This window comes from Bombina bombina, chromosome 1 (assembly GCF_027579735.1).
Source record: "Bombina bombina isolate aBomBom1 chromosome 1, aBomBom1.pri, whole genome shotgun sequence".
NCBI lineage: Eukaryota > Metazoa > Chordata > Amphibia > Anura > Bombinatoridae > Bombina > Bombina bombina.
In genome coordinates, this window is record NC_069499.1 from 1,552,904,605 (window position 1) to 1,552,924,534 (window position 19,930).

At 40.5% G+C, this 19,930-nt stretch overlaps 1 protein-coding gene across 2 annotated transcripts in view; it reads right to left on the bottom strand.

Annotated features, from left to right (window-relative positions):
• UNC13D (unc-13 homolog D) overlaps window positions 1–19,930 on the bottom strand; it is a 422,729-nt gene that overhangs the window by 67,664 nt on the left and 335,135 nt on the right. For both annotated transcript variants that reach the window (XM_053709129.1, XM_053709134.1), the window contains exons 23-26: window positions 14,075–14,170; window positions 12,392–12,598; window positions 763–831; window positions 598–677 (exon numbers count right to left, since the gene is read on the bottom strand). In XM_053709129.1, coding sequence (XP_053565104.1) covers window positions 598–677; window positions 763–831; window positions 12,392–12,598; window positions 14,075–14,170 — 452 coding nt within the window. The remainder of the gene's footprint in view (window positions 1–597; window positions 678–762; window positions 832–12,391; window positions 12,599–14,074; window positions 14,171–19,930) is intronic.

The window sequence follows — 19,930 nt, forward strand, 5'->3', positions numbered from 1 at the left end:
GAGTATGTGTGCGTGAGTATGTGTGCGTGAGTATGTGTGTGTATATGTGTGCGTGAGTATGTGTGTGACTGTGTATATGTGTGCGTGAGTATGTGTGTGCATATGTGTGCGTGAGTATGTGTGTGTATATGTGTGTGTCTGCGTGAGCATGTGTGTGTGTGTATATGTGTGCGTGAGTATGTGTGTGTATATGTGTGCGTGAGTATGTGTGTGTATATGTGTGCGTGAGTATGTGTGTGTATATGTGTGCGTGAGTATGTGTGTGACTGTGTATATGTGTGCGTGAGTATGTGTGTGTATATGTGTGCGTGAGTATGTGTGTGTATATGTGTGTGTCTGCGTGAGCGTGTGTGTGTATATGTGTGCGTGAGTATGTGTGTGTATATGTGTGCGTGAGTATGTGTGTGTATATGTGTGCGTGAGCATGTGTGTGTATATGTGTGCGTATATGTGTGCGTGAGTATTTGTGTGTGTGTGTCTGCGTGAGCGTGTGTGTGTGTGGGGGGGGTAGGATCAGCACATCAGAAAGGCAATAGGTGAATTAAGAGGAATATAAACAGAATGGAGGTCAGGTATCCTCGTTTAGCAACTTCTCACCAGTTGAAGTTTTCCTGCACCAGATTCTGATTCATGTACTGTAACTCTGACTCCAGGAATTTCATCAGGGGAATGATGCTCTGTAAGAAGAGAATGGAGATCAGTCGCACGGATGGGGAGAGTTGGAAGCACAGAGAAATACACACAGCAATGTCTGCTACTTACATCGTTAGGGTCTTTAGAATCACTGACAGCAGTAAGAGAGTGAATGTGTTTCGCTATCCCAGAATCCAGCTGTTTAAGGTAGAGACAGTGAGAGAGGGAGTCAATAGGTTAACAGGGACCATTTGAGTATTACTTTAGTATAAAAGTTAGATAAAAGGGGTACCTATAAGGTGCGGAGCTAATCTGGAGGGGACTTTGACCTGGGGGAGGAAGAGGCCCGTAGTTGGTGGGTGGAACTTAATGCAGCCATACTTAAGGGGCTGAGCGGGAAAAAGCAGGAAGTCACTTGATAGAAAACATTGTGTGACAGCAGCTCCCTCCCGCCCACCCTTTTGTTGGCTTTCTTTTCTTTCCGACGTTTGTCGCAGCAGCTCGGCGGGGGTGCTAGTTCATTCACAGTAAGAAAAGGAATATGGCCAAGAGAGTTGGGGTTTTTAACAAGTTGCCTCTCCATGGGGTGGGAGTGCTGGTGGTAATTTTATAGGGGCAAGGGGTCCCCTAGTGACCAGTGGAAGTAAAGATTTTTAACAGACTCAACAAGTGCTTAGTTGGGTCCAGATTGAATGACGGCCATGTTAATAATAAGGGAACTTGCACCGTTGATGGTCCAGTTATGGTATTCTGAATTTTGTTACTTTTTTTAATGACATACACCTAGATATCGAGTTTTGCGTTATGGTTTTAATGCTGAAATAAAATGGCAATTTCAGCATAAAAACAGTAACAAAGCCATTACGAGTCGTGTCGGTATAGCTATACAACAAGCATTTTAGCCTGTAACGCACTGTCAATCCCGCACTTAAAAAAATTACGTTTTTGTGTGGGATTTCCATAGCGCCGGTATTACAGGTTGTGCGGTCCAGCTAAAATGCTTGCGTAACAGCCTATACCGACACGATCCATTCCGCCATCTGAGAGCAGTAGTTATGCATTTTGTGTAACAAAAATGTTTCACTAAACTCATAACTAACTGTTACAAAGTAAACTAACACCCATAAACTACCTATTCACTCCTAAACCGAGGCCCTCCCACATCACAAACAATATATTAAACTTATTAACCCCTAATCTGCTGCCCGCCCACATCCCCGCCACTATAATAAAGTTATTAACCCCTATTCTGCTGCTCCCCGACAGCGCCGCCACTAGCTAAACCTATTAACCCCTAAACCGCCAGCCTTCCACATCGCAACTAATAAATAAACCTATTAACCCCTAAACCGTCAGCCCGCCCACATCACCAGTAATAAATTAAAACTATTAACCCCTAAACCTATCATCCCCTAACTTTAAATTAAAATTACAATATCCCTATCTTAAAATAAATAACAACTTACCTGTGAAATAAAAAAAAAACCTAAGTTTAAACTATTAACCTAACATAACTATTATACTAAAATTAAAATAACTACCAATTAAAAAAAATAAATTACACATTTAAAAAAACTAACACTACTAAAAACATTTAAGTCTAAAATTACAAAAAATAAACAATACTAAATTACGAAAAATAACACACACTAAATTACGAAAATTAACAAACAAAATTATCAAAAATAAAAACAATTACACCTAATCTAATATCCCTAAAAACAAACAAACCCCAAGCCTACAATAAACTAGCAATAGCCTTTAAAAGGGCCTTTTGTAGGGCATTGCCCTAAAGAAATCAGCTCTTTTACCTGGAAAAAATACAAAGACCCCCCAACAGTAAAACTCACCACCCAACCAACCCCCAAAAGAAAAAAACTAACTCTAAAATAAATCTAAGCTACCCATTGCTCTAAGAAGGGCATTTGTATGGGCATTGCCCTTAAAAGGGCATTCAGCTCTTTTACATAAAGCCCAAACCCTAATCTTAAAAAAATAAAAACCACCCAAAAAGATTTAAAAAAAAACTAACACTAACCCCCGAAGATCCACTCACAGTTTCTGAAGTCCGGAAATCCAGGCGCAGAGAAGTCTTCATCCAGGCGGTGAGGTCTTCATCCATCCAGGTGACGTCTTCTTTCTTCATCCCGGTGGTGAGGAGCGGGTCCATTCATGAAGACATCCGGCGCAGAGCATCCTCTTCATATGGTCACCGACGTACACTGAATCTTCAATGCAAGGAAGCCTTGTCAAAATGGTGTCCCTTGCATTCCTATTGGCTGATTTGATTTTTTAAATTCAAATCAGCCAATATGATGAGAACTACTTAAATCCTATTGGCTGTTAAAATCAGCCAATAGGATGGAAACTAATGAAATTCTATTGGCTATTCAAATCAGCCAATAGAATTTCAGTAGCTCTCATCCTATTGGCTGAATTTCAAAAATCAAATCAGCCAATAGGAATGCATGGGACGCCATTTTGAAAAAGCTCCCTTGCATTGACGATTCAGTGTACGGCAGTGACCGTATGAATAGGACACTCCTCGCCGCATGTCTTCAAGGATGGACCCGCTCTGCGCCGCCCGGATGAAGATAGAAGACGCTGCCTGGATGTCTGGACTTCAGAAACTGTTAGTGGATCTTCAGGGGTTAGTGTTAGGTTTTTTTAAAAATCTTTTTGGGTGGGTTTTTTTTTTTAGATTAGGATTTGGGCTTTATGTAAAAGAGCTGAATGCCCTTTTTAAGGGCAATGCCCATATAAATGGCAATGGGTAGCTTAGGTTTTTGTTAGTTAGGTTTTTTATTTTGGGGGGTTGGTTGGGTGGTGGGGTTTACTTTTGGGGGGTCTTTGTATTTTTTTCCAGGTAAAAGAGCTGATTTCTTTAGGGCAATGCCCTACAAAAGGCCCTTTTAAGGGCTATTGGAAGTTTATAGTAGGCTAGGGTTTATTTTTATTTTGGGGGGCTTTTTACTTTTATAGGGCTATTAGATTAGGTGTAATTTTTATTTTTGATAATTTCGTTTGTCTTTTTTCGTAAATGTAGTATTTTTTATTTTTTGTAGTTTTAGACTTAATTTTTTTTTAGTAGTGTTATATTTTTTTTTAATGTGTAATTTAGTTATTTTAATTGGTACTTATTTTAAACTTAGGCTTTTTTAATTTCACAGGTAAGTTTTTATTTATTTTAAGGTAGGGATATTGTAATTTTAATTTAAAGTTAGGGGGTTCTTAGGTTTGAGGGTTAATAGTTTAATAGTTTAATTTAGTTTTTGTGGGGGGCTGGCGGTTTAGGGGTTAATAGGTTTATTTAGTGGCGGTGATGTGGGAGGCCAGAGGTTTAGTGGTTAATAACTTTATTTAGTGGCGGCGATGTTGGAGAGCGGCGGAATAGGGGTTAATAGCTTTATTATAGTGTCAGCGATGTTGGGGTGCGGCGGAATAGGGGTTAATACCTTTATTATAGTGTCAGCGATGTTGGGGTGCAGTGGAATGGGGTTAATAACTTTATTATAGTGATGGCGATGGCGGGAAGTGGCGGAATAGGGGTTATGTCGGGAAGTTGCGGAATAGGGGTTAATAGCTTTTATTAGTGTCGGCGATGTCGGGAGCAGCAGATTAGGGGTTAATAACTTTATTTAGGTGTTGGCGATGTCGGGTGCGGCAGTTTTAAACTTAAATTTTTTCCCTATAGACATCAATGGGGTTGCGTTACGGAGCTTTTCATTCCGCGATCGCAGGTGTTAGTTTTTTTTCTCTCTCCCCATTGATGTCTATGGGGAAAGCGTACACGAGCATGTCAAAGCAGCCCTTGGAGATTGTGTGGTATGGAGCTTAACGCCACCATATCGTAAAAGGCGACTTTTCTAAAACTTGTAATGGCAGCGCTATCGAGGGTGAAATAACACAACTTGTGTTCGTTTCGCACCCTCTATAGTGCAAAACTCGTAATCTAGGCGAATGTTATTTATGGTTACTTATAAAAACATAATTTATGCTTACCTGATAAATTTATTTCTCTTGTAGTGTATCCAGTCCACGGATCATCCATTACTTATGGGATATTAACTCCTCCCCAACAGGAAGTGCAAGAGGATTCACCCAGCAGAGCTGCTATATAGCTCCTCCCCTAACTGCCATTACCAGTCATTCGACCGAAAACATGCAGAGAAAGGAAAACCATAGGGTACAGTGGTGACTGTAGTTTAATGGAAAAATTACCTGCCTTAAAGTGACAGGGCGGGCCGTGGACTGGATACACTACAAGAGAAATAAATTTATCAGGTAAGCATAAATTATGTTTTCTCTTGTTAAGTGTATCCAGTCCACGGATCATCCATTACTTATGGGATACCAATACCAAAGCTAAAGTACACGGATGACGGGAGGGACAGGCAGGCTCTTTATACGGAAGGAACCACTGCCTGAAGAACCTTTCTCCCAAAAACAGCCTCCGAAGAAGCAAAAGTGTCAAATTTGTAAAATTTGGAAAAAGTATGAAGAGAAGACCAAGTTGCAGCCTTGCAAATCTGTTCAACAGAAGCCTCATTCTTAAAGGCCCAAGTGGAAGCCACAGCTCTAGTAGAATGTGCTGTAATTCTTTCAGGAGGCTGCTGTCCAGCAGTCTCATAGGCTAACCGTATTATGCTACGAAGCCAAAAGGAGAGAGAGGTAGCCGAAGCTTTTTGACCTCTCCTCTGACCAGAATAAAAGACAAACAGGGAAGACGTTTGTCGAAAATCCTTAGTTGCCTGTAGATAAAATTTCAGGGCACGGACTACATCTAGATTGTGTAGCAGGCGTTCCTTTTTCGAAGAAGGATTAGGACACAAAGATGGAACCACAATCTCTTGATTGATATTCCTGTTAGTGACCACCTTAGGTAGGAACCCAGGTTTAGTACGCAGAACTACCTTGTCTGAATGAAAAATCAGATAAGGAGAATCACAATGTAAGGCAGATAACTCAGAGACTCTTCGAGCCGAGGAAATCGCCATTAAAAACAGAACTTTCCAAGATAACAACTTGATATCAATGGAATGAAGGGGTTCAAACGGAACCCCCTGTAAAACATTAAGAACTAAGTTCAAACTCCATGGTGGAGCAACAGTTTTAAACATAGGCTTGATCCTAGCTAAAGCCTGACAAAAAGCTTGAACGTCCGGAACTTCTGACAGACGTTTGTGTAAAAGAATGGACAGAGCTGAAATCTGTCCCTTTAAGGAACTAGCGGATAAACCCTTTTCTAAACCTTCTTGTAGAAAAGACAATATCCTCGGAATCCTAACCTTACTCCATGAGTAACTCTTGGATTCGCACCAATATAAGTATTTGCGCCATATCTTATGGTAAATCTTTCTGGTAACAGGCTTCCTAGCCTGTATTAAGGTATCAATAACTGACTCAGAAAAACCACGTTTTGATAAAATCAAGCGTTCAATTTCCAAGCAGTCAGCTTCAGAGAAATTAGATTTTGATGTTTGAAGGGACCCTGGATCAGAAGGTCCTGTTTCAGAGGTAGCGACCAAGGTGGACAGGATGACATGTCCACTAGATCTGCATACCAAGTCCTGCGTGGCCATGCAGGCGCTATTAGAATCACTGATGCTCTCTCCTGTTTGATTCTGGCAATCAATCGAGGAAGCATCGGGAAGGGTGGAAACACATAAGCCATCCCGAAGGTCCAAGGTGCTGTCAAAGCATCTATCAGAACCGCTCCCGGATCCCTGGATCTGGACCCGTAACGAGGAAGCTTGGCGTTCTGTCGAGACGCCATGAGATCTATCTCTGGTTTGCCCCAACGTCGAAGTATTTGGGCAAAGACCTCCGGATGAAGTTCCCACTCCCCCGGATGAAAAGTCTGACGACTTAAGAAATCCGCCTCCCAGTTCTCCACTCCCGGGATGTGGATTGCTGACAGGTGGCAAGAGTGAGACTCTGCCCAGCGAATTATCTTTGATACTTCCATCATTGCTAGGGAGCTTCTTGTCCCTCCCTGATGGTTGATGTAAGCTACAGTCGTGATGTTGTCCGACTGAAACCTGAAGAACCCCCGAGTTGTTAACTGGGGCCAAGCCAGAAGGGCATTGAGAACTGCTCTCAATTCCAGAATGTTTATTGGTAGGAGACTCTCCTCCTGATTCCATTGTCCCTGAGCCTTCAGAGAATTCCAGACAGCGCCCCAACCTAGTAGGCTGGCGTCTGTTGTTACAATTGTCCAGTCCGGCCTGCTGAATGGCATCCCCCTGGACAGATGTGGCCGAGAAAGCCACCATAGAAGAGAATTTCTGGTCTCTTGATCCAGATTCAGAGTAGGGGACAAGTCTGAGTAATCCCCATTCCACTGACTTAGCATGCACAATTGCAGCGGTCTGAGATGTAGACGTGCAAAGGGTACTATGTCCATTGCTGCTACCATTAAGCCGATCACCTCCATGCATTGAGCTACTGACGGGTGTTGAATGGAATGAAGGACACGGCATGCATTTTGAAGCTTTGTTAACCTGTCTTCTGTCAGGTAAATCTTCATTTCTACAGAATCTATAAGAGTCCCCAAGAAGGGAACTCTTGTGAGTGGAAAGAGAGAACTCTTCTTTTCGTTCACCTTCCATCCATGCGACCTTAGAAATGCCAGTACTAACTCTGTATGAGACTTGGCAGTTTGAAAGCTTGAAGCTTGTATCAGAATGTCGTCTAGGTACGGAGCTACCGCAATTCCTCGCGGTCTTAGTACCGCCAGAAGAGCACCCAGAACCTTTGTGAAGATTCTCGGAGCCGTAGCCAATCCGAATGGAAGAGCTACAAACTGGTAATGCCTGTCTAGAAAGGCAAACCTTAGATACCGGTAATGATCTTTGTGAATCGGTATGTGAAGGTAAGCATCCTTTAAATCCACTGTGGTCATGTACTGACCCTTTTGGATCATGGGTAAAATTGTCCGAATAGTTTCCATTTTGAACGATGGAACTCTTAGGAATTTGTTTAGGATCTTTAAATCCAAGATTGGCCTGAAAGTTCCCTCTTTTTTGGGAACCACAAACAGATTTGAGTAAAACCCTTGTCCTTGTTCCGACCGCGGAACCGGATGGATCACTCCCATTAATAAAAGATCTTGTACGCAGCGTAGAAACGCCTCTTTCTTTATTTGGTTTGTTGACAACCTTGACAGATGAAATCTCCCTCTTGGGGGAGAGAATTTGAAGTCTAGAAGGTATCCCTGAGATATGATCTCTAACGCCCAGGGATCCTGGACATCTCTTGCCCAAGCCTGGGCGAAGAGAGAAAGTCTGCCCCCCACTAGATCCGTTCCCGGATCGGGGGCCCTCGATTCATGCTGTCTTAGGGGCAGCAGCAGGTTTCCAGGCCTGCTTTCCCTTGTTCCAGGACTGGTTAGGACTCCAGCCTTGTCTGTAGCGAGCAACAGCTCCTTCCTGTTTTGGTGCAGAGGAAGCTGATGCTGCTCCTGCTTTGAAATTACGAAAGGAACGAAAATTAGACTGTCTAGCCTTAGGTTTGGCTCTGTCTTGAGGCAGGGCATGGCCTTTACCTCCTGTAATGTCAGCGATAATTTCTTTCAACCCGGGCCCGAATAAGGTCTGCCCTTTGAAAGGTATATTAAGCAATTTAGATTTAGAAGTAACGTCAGCTGACCAGGATTTTAGCCACAGTGCTCTGCGTGCCTGAATGGCGAATCCGGAATTCTTAGCCGTAAGTTTAGTTAAATGTACTACGGCATCTGAAATAAATGAGTTAGCTAACTTAAGGGCTTTAAGCTTGTGTGTAATCTCATCTAATGGAGCTGATTCAAGTGTCTCTTCCAGAGACTCAAACCAAAATGCTGCTGCAGCCGTGACAGGCGCAATGCATGCAAGAGGTTGCAATATAAAACCTTGTTGAACAAACATTTTCTTAAGGTAACCCTCTAACTTTTTATCCATTGGATCTGAAAAGGCACAGCTATCCTCCACCGGGATAGTGGTACGCTTAGCTAAAGTAGAAACTGCTCCCTCCACCTTAGGGACCGTTTGCCATAAGTCCCGTGTGGTGGCGTCTATTGGAAACATATTTCTAAATATCGGAGGGGGTGAGAACGGCACACCGGGTCTATCCCACTCCTTAGTAACAATTTCAGTAAGTCTCTTAGGTATAGGAAAAACGTCAGTACTCGCCGGTACCGCAAAATATTTATCCAACCTACACATTTTCTCTGGTATTGCAACTGTGTTACAATCATTCAGAGCCGCTAACACCTCCCCTAGTAATACACGGAGGTTTTCCAGCTTAAATTTAAAATTTGAAATATCTGAATCCAGTTTGTTTGGATCAGAACCGTCACCCGCAGAATGAAGCTCTCCGTCCTCATGTTCTGCAAATTGTGACGCAGTGTCTGACATGGCCCTAATATTATCAGCGCACTCTGTTCTCACCCCAGAGTGATCACGCTTACCTCTTAGTTCTGGTAATTTAGCCAAAACTTCAGTCATAACAGTAGCCATATCCTGTAATGTGATTTGTAATGGCCGCCCAGATGTACTCGGCGCTACAATATCACGCACCTCCCGAGCGGGAGATGCAGGTACTGACACGTGAGGCGAGTTAGTCGGCATAACTCTCCCCTCGTTGTTTGGTGAAATATGTTCAATTTGTACAGATTGACTTTTATTTAAAGTAGCATCAATACAGTTAGTACATAAATTTCTATTGGGCTCCACTTTGGCTTTAGCACATATAGCACAGATATCTTCCTCTGAATCAGACATGTTTAACACACTAGCAAATAAACTAGCAACTTGGAAATACTTTTCAAGTAATTTACTATAATATGAAAACGTACTGTGCCTATAAGAAGCACAGAAAAAGTTATGACAGTTGAAAATTAATAAACTGAAAAGTTATAGCATCAAATCTTTGTAAAAAACACAATTTTAGCAAAGGATTGCTCCCATTAGCAAAGGATAACTAACCCTGATAGCAGAAAAAAAAAAAAAAAAAAATACAGAAATAAACATTTTTTTTATCACAGTCAACTACAATCTCACAGCTCTGCTGTGAGTGATTACCTCCCTCAAAACAAGTTTTGAAGACCCCTGAGTTCTGTAGAGATGAACCGGATCATGCAGGGAAGACAATAAACTTCTGACTGAATTTTTTGATGCGTAGCAAAAGCACCAAAAAAGGCCCCTCCCCCTCACACATAACAGTGAGAGAGATCAGTAAACTGTCATAAATTAAATAAAACGACTGCCAAGTGGAAAAAAAAAATAGTGCCCAAAACATTTTTTCACCCAGTACCTCAGAAAATTAAACGATTTTACATGCCAGCAAAAAACGTTTAACATTAATAAATTGAGTGTTATTAAAAAGCCTGTTGCTAGTCCCTGCAAATTAGGCTAAAGTTTTATGCATACAGTATAATTCCAGTGAAGTGCCATTCCCCAGAATACTGAAGTGTAAAATATACATACATGACAGCCTGATACCAGTTGCTGCTACTGCATTTAAGGCTGAGTTTACATTATATCGGTATGGCAGAATTTTCTCATCAATTCCATTGTCAGAAAATAATAAGCTGCTACATACCTCTTTGCAGATTAATCTGCCCGCTGTCCCCTGATCTGAAGTTTACCTCTCCTCAGATGGCCGAGAAACAGCAATATGATCTTAACTACTCCGGCTAAAATCATAGAAAAACTCAGGTAGATTCTTCTTCAAATTCTACCAGAGAAGGAATAACACACTCCGGTGCTATTATAAAATAACAAACTTTTGATTGAAGGTATGAAACTAAGTATAATCACCACAGTCCTCTCACACATCCTATCTATTCGTTGGGTGCAAGAGAATGACTGGTAATGGCAGTTAGGGGAGGAGCTATATAGCAGCTCTGCTGGGTGAATCCTCTTGCACTTCCTGTTGGGGAGGAGTTAATATCCCATAAGTAATGGATGATCCGTGGACTGGATACACTTAACAAGAGAAAGTGGGTATTTATTGGTTACTTAAAGGTTTGATATTTAATAAAGGTGCTGCGGCCAATTTGTACCAAGGTGATGTCTCCAGAGTCTTTATTATATGAAAAAGGTATAGTTGTGATTGGAAGAGTAGGAAGGAAAAAGGGGGCGGAACTGGCCGACTTAAGAGGCCATGCATCCTGTACAGACGTTCTCTAAGGGACATTATGATAAAAGATGACACCTAAGTAATGTTTGCACCTCACACAGTTAAAGTCCCACTTGGCAGCCACAAGTACTGCAGCTCCCACAAAGGAATCCAGTAATGATTGGCAGTTATATGCAATTATTGCTTCTGATTGGCTCATTGACAGTTTCCTGCTCGGGAGGAACCACGATGCTTGCAGCTTCTAAGCGGAACTGAAAGGGACATCAAACCCAACATTTTTCTTTCATGATTCAGGTAGAGGTTACAATTGTAAACAACATTCCAATTTACTTCTATTATATCATTTGCTTCATTCTTTAGATATCCTTTGTTAAATAAATAGCAATGGGACATGGGTGAGCCAATCAGACAAGGAGGCCCATTTATCAAGCTCCGTATGGAGTTATGAAGCAGTGGTCTAAAGACCGCTGTTCCATAGCCCTGTCCGCCTGCTCTGATGAGGTGAACAGGAATCACCGCAATTCAACCCGATCGAATATGATTGGGTTAATTGACAGCTCCCTGCTGGCGGCCGATTGGCTGCAAGTCAGCAGGGGGCAGCGTTGCACCAGCAGCTCTTGTGAGCTGCTGGTGCAATGCTGAATACGGAAAGCGTATTGCTCTCCGCATTCAGCGAGGTCTTGCGGACCTGATCCGCACTGTTGGATCAGGTCCGCAAGACCTTTTATAATTCGGACTCAAGGCATCTTTGTGCAGCCACCAATAGCTACTGAGCCTATTTAGATATGCTTTTCAACAAAGGATATCAAGAGATAACAGAAGCAAATTGAAAATTTGTTTAAAATGGAATGCTTTTTCTAAATCATGAAGGAAAAAGGATGGGTGTAATGTCTCTTTAAGCTATGTGTAGTAAACTTGGATCAGTAGTGCAAAAATAACACAGTTGTCATGATCTATTGGTGGAACAATAAAGTTTATTACAGCAAGAAAAACAAAAAACTAGTTGGGCACAGACTTCCCTACTAGGGGGTATATTCTAAGCCTTTATAAAAGTGTATCAGTGCTTTTTTTTCTCTTGTCAATAAGGTTTCCTAAAGCTTAGACCTACTGGTGGTTTGATGGGCGTTCACATGCACCCAAATCTTCTAGGTTGCCCACATTGTGATTATTGAAATACGATGCTGTTTAAATTGCCCCATCTCTGCTCAGACCACCTAGTCATTCCCTAGACCGCCCCAGCAACCCTGTCTCCCTGATTCTACCCATAGAACACCTGTGATTCAACGTCCACCGACCTTTACTCCTCCCTGGGATTACCCAATATTCAGCCCACTGTCCTCCCTGAATTAGTCCTCAGCCTCCTGGTTCCTGCATGGCGCATTGTAGGGTAAGAGATTTCCCCTAAAAAATGTAACTTCTGTAGCTGCTACTGTCCCTAGGTTAGGTCCTTACTGGCAATAGAATAAAACTAAAAATACTGATTATAAATGAAACAACTGGAATTCACTTTGATTGACTTTTTAAAATCAATATTGAATATTAAAAACCTTAAATAAACATATACAAACATCTATTTTTGTGCAAGCTATTACAATGAATAAAAGTAGGAAAGGCCAAAGGACAGATGGGAAATCCACACCTTCTGTGCCAAGTCCTGCACTACCCGGCGTATCTCCCGGTCCAGACATGATTTAGCGTTCTCTAGCTGGTCATGCAATGTGTGATTGAACTGCTCCTGGCTGATGGTCGCATGAGTCCTGCGCTCCAGGGATGTCCAGTCCAATTTCTCAGGCAACGATTTTACCACTAACCGAAGCTGTTCAATGTTATTTACAACCAGGCACAGCTGAGGAGATACAGAAGTAAGGTGAAGACAGTACACAGGAAACACCACTAGATGACCAGAAGTACAACACAGAAAAGAGAAAGGAATACATAATAAGCACAACAGAGGATATGTGAAGCTCAGGACTACCATCCATTCCCATTTGTGAGGCCCTGGGCAAGACAAACTTGGGGGGCTTCTCAGCTTGCCCCCTTTTTCCTCCCCCAACATTTAGTGTGTCCTAAATAAGAATAACACTATATATTACTCCTTCTGTTCATAAACACTATAAACTAAACACAGAAAATACATTGCACCTTCTCATATCCTCACCCCTGATGACAGTGTTGGACCCCCCAAAGTGTGGGGCCAGGGTTGGGTGCCCCTCTAGCCCTGCCCAAAGGGGGCAAGCCTGGTGAAGCTGATGTCAAGGACTGAACATAGTATAAGGGTATTAAGGTTAGATGCCAGTGCTGTGGGTTTTTGGCTTCAGCATTAGTGGTTCATCGTAGGGGCCCAAGAAATTTTGCTGGCATGGTGTGAAATATATCACGGGCAGACCTAACAAATCTGTAAAACAAAAAGAGACTGAACCTGGAAGTCCTGGCGAAAAGAGAGCGGCCTCTCATAGAAAGTAATGAAGCGTTCTGCACTAAAGATTCTCACGGTGGGAAGTGCATGTGACAGAGAGCACCCCCTACTTAGAGCAACACATTTAGCAAACAGAAATCAAACTGCAATATTTTCAGTGTACTTTATATTGTATTTGTTCTAGTTTTATATATGTTTTTTTTCTTATTAGTGCAATAAGTACATTGCGTATTTTAAAACAAACTCCCAGATTATATTTGGGGTAATACAAATACAAGACCTGCATGACTAAAACGCGTAGAGAATGATAAATCTGTGACACATGCTGTTCAGCCCAATTAATATAACTAAATAATAAGTAGAAAAATAAAGTACAATTAGAATTTTGTATTTTTTCATATGATTTTAACGTATTATTTTGAAATAATATTGTACTTTACATACAATTTTTACTGTGTGCATTAAATACATTTGGGCACATTTCACTGCATTATTTAAATTTGCATTTCACTTTGCACTTTCAATAGGATTTTTTTTAACTGTTAATTTATTGAGTGCTATACTGTAATTTACACATCTCTCCCTCTTGTGCAGTAACACAGGGTACGCTCCTTACCAAGATACACAGCTCTCAAGGTAACATTCTATGACGGACCTCATAGCAATGAGGGATCTTTTTAGAGAATCCCACATGAGCTGACAGCTTTAGTGAATCAGGATCTATGTGCTGCTCTCTTGTGCACACAGAGTGTTGAACCAGTAGGTAACACGATTTATATTAACCCCAGAACCCTGTCTCCCCCTTACTCATCCTCTTTATGATTACCACTCATAGTATAACGTGAGGAGGAGTCAGACAACCTATATAGCACAGAGACACTGAGTGCAGTATAAAGTGATTGTTACCTTATTGGCTGCCTGGCTTGGGCCCCCTCCATGTGAGATATCCAAGGCTCTACGTTTAATCAGCGTGCAGTATGTGAGCGCGATCCTACACATGTCCTACAGAGAAAGCAGCGTGAGATAAAAAACAGACAATGTTTAAATGTGTGGGTTACATGTACTGTAAGGGTGACTAAGTCAGCTTTGCATATGGAGTGAAAACACTGAACCCTAACGAAACCATTCAGATATATATTTAGCCTAGGCTTAGATATCTATGGATGTTAATCATAGCTATTGGGGATACCAAAGATAAACCAGGAACAACACACAAACACACACATATATACATACATACACATACACACACATATATATATACATGCAGACACACATATTCATATATACACATACACACACATATATATACATGCAGACACACATATTCATATATACACACACACACATATATATACATACAGACACACATATTCATATATACACACACACACATATATATACATACAGACACACATATTCATATATACACACACACATATACATACATACAGACACACATATTCATATACACACACTCACATATATATACATACAGACACACATATTCATATACACACACTCACATATATATACATACAGACACACATATTCATATATACACACACACACATATATATACATACAGACACACATATTCATATACACACACTCACATATATATACATACAGACACACATATTCATATATACACACACACACAAATACATACATACAGACACACATATTCATATACACACACACACATATACATACACAAACACACACACACATATACATACATACATACATACAGACACACATTCATATATACACATACACACATATATATACATGCAGACACACATATTCATATATACACACACACACATATACATACATACACACACACATATACATACATACAGACACATATTCATATACACACACTCACATATATATACATACAGACACACATATTCATATATACACACACACACATATACATACATACAGACACACATATTCATATACACACACTCACACACATATATATATATACATACAGACACACATATTCATATATATACACACACACATATATATACATACATACAGACACACATATTCATATATACACATACACACATATACATACATACAGACACACATATTCATATATACACACACACATATACATACATACAGACACACATATTCATATATACACATACACACACATATATATACATACATACAGACACACATATTCATATATACACACACAAACACACACACACACATACATACATACATACATACATACATACAGACACACATTCATATATACACATACACACATATATATACATGCAGACACACATATTCATATATACACACACAAACACACACACACACACATATACATACATACATACATACAGACACACATTCATATATACACTTATACACATATATACACACACAAACACACACACACATATACATACATACATACATACAGACACACATTCATATATACACATACACACATATATATACATGCAGACACACATATTCATATATACACACACAAACACACACACACACACACACATATACATACATACATACATACATACAGACACACATATTCATATACACACACACATATATATATATACATGCAGACACACATATATGTTCCGACCAGCCAATAGAATGCGAGCTCAATCTGATTGGCTGATCGGATCAGCCAATCGGATTGAACTTGATTCTGATTGGCTGATTCCATCAGCCAATCAGAATTTTCCTACCTTAATTCCGATTGGCTGATAGAATCCTATCAGCCAATCGGAATTCGAGGGACGCCATCTTGCATGACTTCCCTTAAAGGAACCGTCATTCTTGAGTTGGACGTCGGAGGAAGAAGATTGATCCGCGCTGGAGGTCTTCACGATGGAGCCGTTCCTCATCGGATGAAGATAGAAGATGCCGCTTGGATCAAGATGGTTGCCGGTCTGGATCGCCTCTTCTTCCCGGATAGGATGAAGACTTTGGAGCTTCTTCTGGACCTCTTCAGCCCCAGGATTATGGATCGCCAGCCCCCGCTTGGGTTGGATGATTTAGGAGCCAGGACCGATCGGTGGTGATACCCGGCGAGGTGAAGATAAGGTAGGAAGATCTTCAGGGGCTTAGTGTTAGGTTTATTTAAGGGGGGTTTGGGTTAGATCAGGGGTATGTGGGTGGTGGGTTGTAATGTTGGGGGGGGTATTGTATGTTTTTTTTTTACAGGCAAAAGAGCTGAATTCTTTGGGGCATGCCCCACAAAAGGTCCTTTTAAGGGCTGGTAAGGTAAAAGAGCTTTGAACTTTTTTAATTTAGAATAGGGTAGGGCATTTTTTTATTTTGGGGGTCTTTGTTATTTTATTAGGGGGTTTAGAGTAGGTGTAATTAGTTTAGAATTGTAATATTTTTCTAATGTTTGTAAATATTTTTTTATTTTTTGTAACTTAGTTCTTTTTTATTTTTTGTACTTTAGTTAGTTTATTTAATTGTATTTATTTGTAGATATTGTATTTAATTAATTTATTGATAGTGTAGTGTTAGGTTTAATTGTAGATAATTGTAGGTATTTTATTTAATTAATTTATTGCTAGTGTAGTGTTAGGTTTAATTGTAACTTAGGTTAGGGTTTATTTTACAGGTAAGTATTTAGCTTTAAATAGGAATAATTTATTTAATAAGAGTTAATTTATTTCGTTAGATTTAAATTATATTTAATTTAGGGGGGTGTTAGGGTTAGGGTTAGACTTAGCTTTAGGGGTTAATTCATTTATTACAGTAGCGTCGAGATTCGGTCGGCAGATTAGGGGTTAATAATTGAAGTTAGGTGTCGGCGATGTTAGGGAGGGCAGATTAGGGGATAATACTATTTATTATAGGGTTATTGAGGCGGGAGTGAGGCGGATTAGGGGTTAATAACTTTATTATAGTAGCGGTGCGGTCCGCTCGGCAGATTAGGGGTTAATAAGTGTAGGCAGGTGGAGGCGATGTTGAGGGGGGCAGATTAGGGGTTAATAAATAAAATATAGGGGTCGGCGGTGTTAGGGGCAGCAGATTAGGGGTACATAGGGATAATGTAGGTAGCGGCGGTTTACGGAGCGGAAGATTAGGGGTTAAAAAAATATGCAGGTGTCAGCGATAGCGGGGGCGGCAGATTAGGGGTTAATAAGTGTAAGGTTAGGGGTGTTTAGACTCGGGGTACATGTTAGGGTGTTAGGTGCAGACGTAGGAAGTGTTTCCCCATAGAAAACAATGGGGCTGCGTTAGGAGCTGAACGCGGCTTTTTTGCAGGTTTTTTTTCAGCTCAAATGGCTCCATTGTTTTCTATGGGGGAATCGTGCACGAGCACGTTTTTGAAGCTGGCCGCGTCCGTAAGCACCGCTGGTATCTAGAGTTGCAGTGGCATTAAATTATGCTCTACGCTCCCTTTTTGAAGCCTAACGCACTGAAAACCCAGCCATTCTGTGAACTCTAAATACCAGCGGTATTTAAAAGGTGCGGGGGGGGAAAAGCACGCGTAGCTAACGCACCCCTTTGGCCGCAGAACTCTAAATCTAGGCGTTAGATTGCCTAATACTAACTCTGTATTTCATTACATACGTTGCCTAATGCTAATTTAGTATTATGTAAAATGCTGAGCCAATGTGTGAAATAGTTGTTTCAGTCCAGTTTCGCTTATATGACTGTAACATATGTATCTTATTAAACATTTCCCTCCCAAATACGGGCTAGATTATGAGCGGATCGCAAATTAGCGCTCGCACGTTAACTCCGCTAGATAGAGGCTTTTTGTGCACTTCGTATTACATATACGTATTACAAGTTGAAAGTTGCATGTGCCAACCACTTCTCCCATAGAAGTTAATAGAAGGCAAAATGTTTAAAAAAACACCCTTACTTGTGCGCTAACCAAACCGCGTCTATTCAAGAGAACTAAACCCGACATGAATTATTAATATTTCACATTCCAGTGTTCTTCACATAGCAGAATATGTTCCATTTATTCTTAAATACATATTTCCATATACAGGTAGCCCTCAGTTTACGCCGGGGTTAGGTTCCAGAAGGAATGGTTGTAAATCGAAACCGTTGTAAATTAAAACCCAGTTTATAATGTAAGTCAATGGGAAGTGAGGGAGTTAGGTTTCAGTCCCCTCTCAAAATTGGCATAAGTAACACCTAATACATTATTTTTAAAGCTTTGAAATAAAGACTTTAAATGCTAAACAGCATTATAAACCTAATAAAATAATCACATAACACAGAAAATATAATTAAACTAAGTTAAATTAACAAAAACATTTGCTAAACAGCATTATAATCCTAATAAAATAATCACACAACACAGACTTTACTTGCATTTTTCTGCAAACAGTTCTTTCTATGCATTCCAATCTGGACTGATTTATAGACAGGAAGACCTTGTTCCTTTGCAAGCTGCTCGATAGCTCAGGTCTGGTTAAACTGATTAATTTCAGCTTGCTTGGCTTGCATATCTTTGCTGCAACACAAGCGGACAGCTCTACCTACTGGCTATTTTAATCAATGCACTGCTTCTCAATGCTTTTCAATAGCAGTCACATGACTGAAAAAAGGTTGTTATTCTGAAACGGTGCAAATGGAACCGTTGTAAACCGAGGGCCACCTGTATATCTGTATAGACCTATACCTATTTAACTATTCCTATAGATATAGGTATAGATATGTATTTTACATGAACAGTATTTGGGTGTTGATCCGATAAAAATCGTCGCCCGCAAAAGCCGGCGACGCCAATATTTGCGCGGGTTTGGTATCACATATACGGTGTAACCTAGAAGTTACGCGCGTATATTTCTGCCGTCGCCCGTAGTTTTTTGGGCTATAGGCAGGTATACCAAACCAGCGCAGTTTGGTATCCAATATGCAGCGTAAGGACTTACGTGGCAAAAATGGAGAAAACTTACTCCCTTTTCACCTCGCCACAAAAAGCAGCCGTAAGAAGCCTTATGCTGACTATTGGAGCCCCGTAACTCCCTAAACTGGCTGCTAAAATAAACCTAACACCTAACGCATGCGCAATGTCTATCTCCCTGTCAACCGCGATCTGCTGAAATAAACCTAACACCTAACGCATGCGCAATGTCTATCTACCTGTCAACCGCGATCCCCCCCCCCCCCCGAAATCCCTAATAAAGTTATTAACCCCTAAACCGCCACTCCCGGATCCCGCCGCCATCTACATAAACTAACCCCCTACTATGAGCCCCTAAAACCGCCGCCATATACCTTATCTATCCCCTAATTAGAACCCCTTACACCGCTGTCATCTACCTTATCTATCCCCTAATCTGACCCCTTACACCGCCGCCACCTATATAAAAATTATTAACCCCTAATCTAATCCCCCTATACCGCCGCCAGCTATATTAATATTATTAACCCCTAATGTAAGCCCCTTACACCGCCGCCATCTCTATTAAAATGATTAACCCCTAATTTAATCTACCTACCCCGCCGCCAGCTATATTATCTATATTAACCCTAAGTATATTATAGTTAATATAGGTATTACATTATATATATTAACTATATTAACCCTAATTATATTAGGGTTAATATAGTTAATATAGTTACTATAGTATTTATATTAACTATATTAACTCTATCTAACCCTAACACCCCTAACTAAATTTATATTAAATTAATCTAATTCATTTATAAACTAAAATATTCCTATTTAAATCTAAATACTTACCTATAAAATAAACCCTAAGA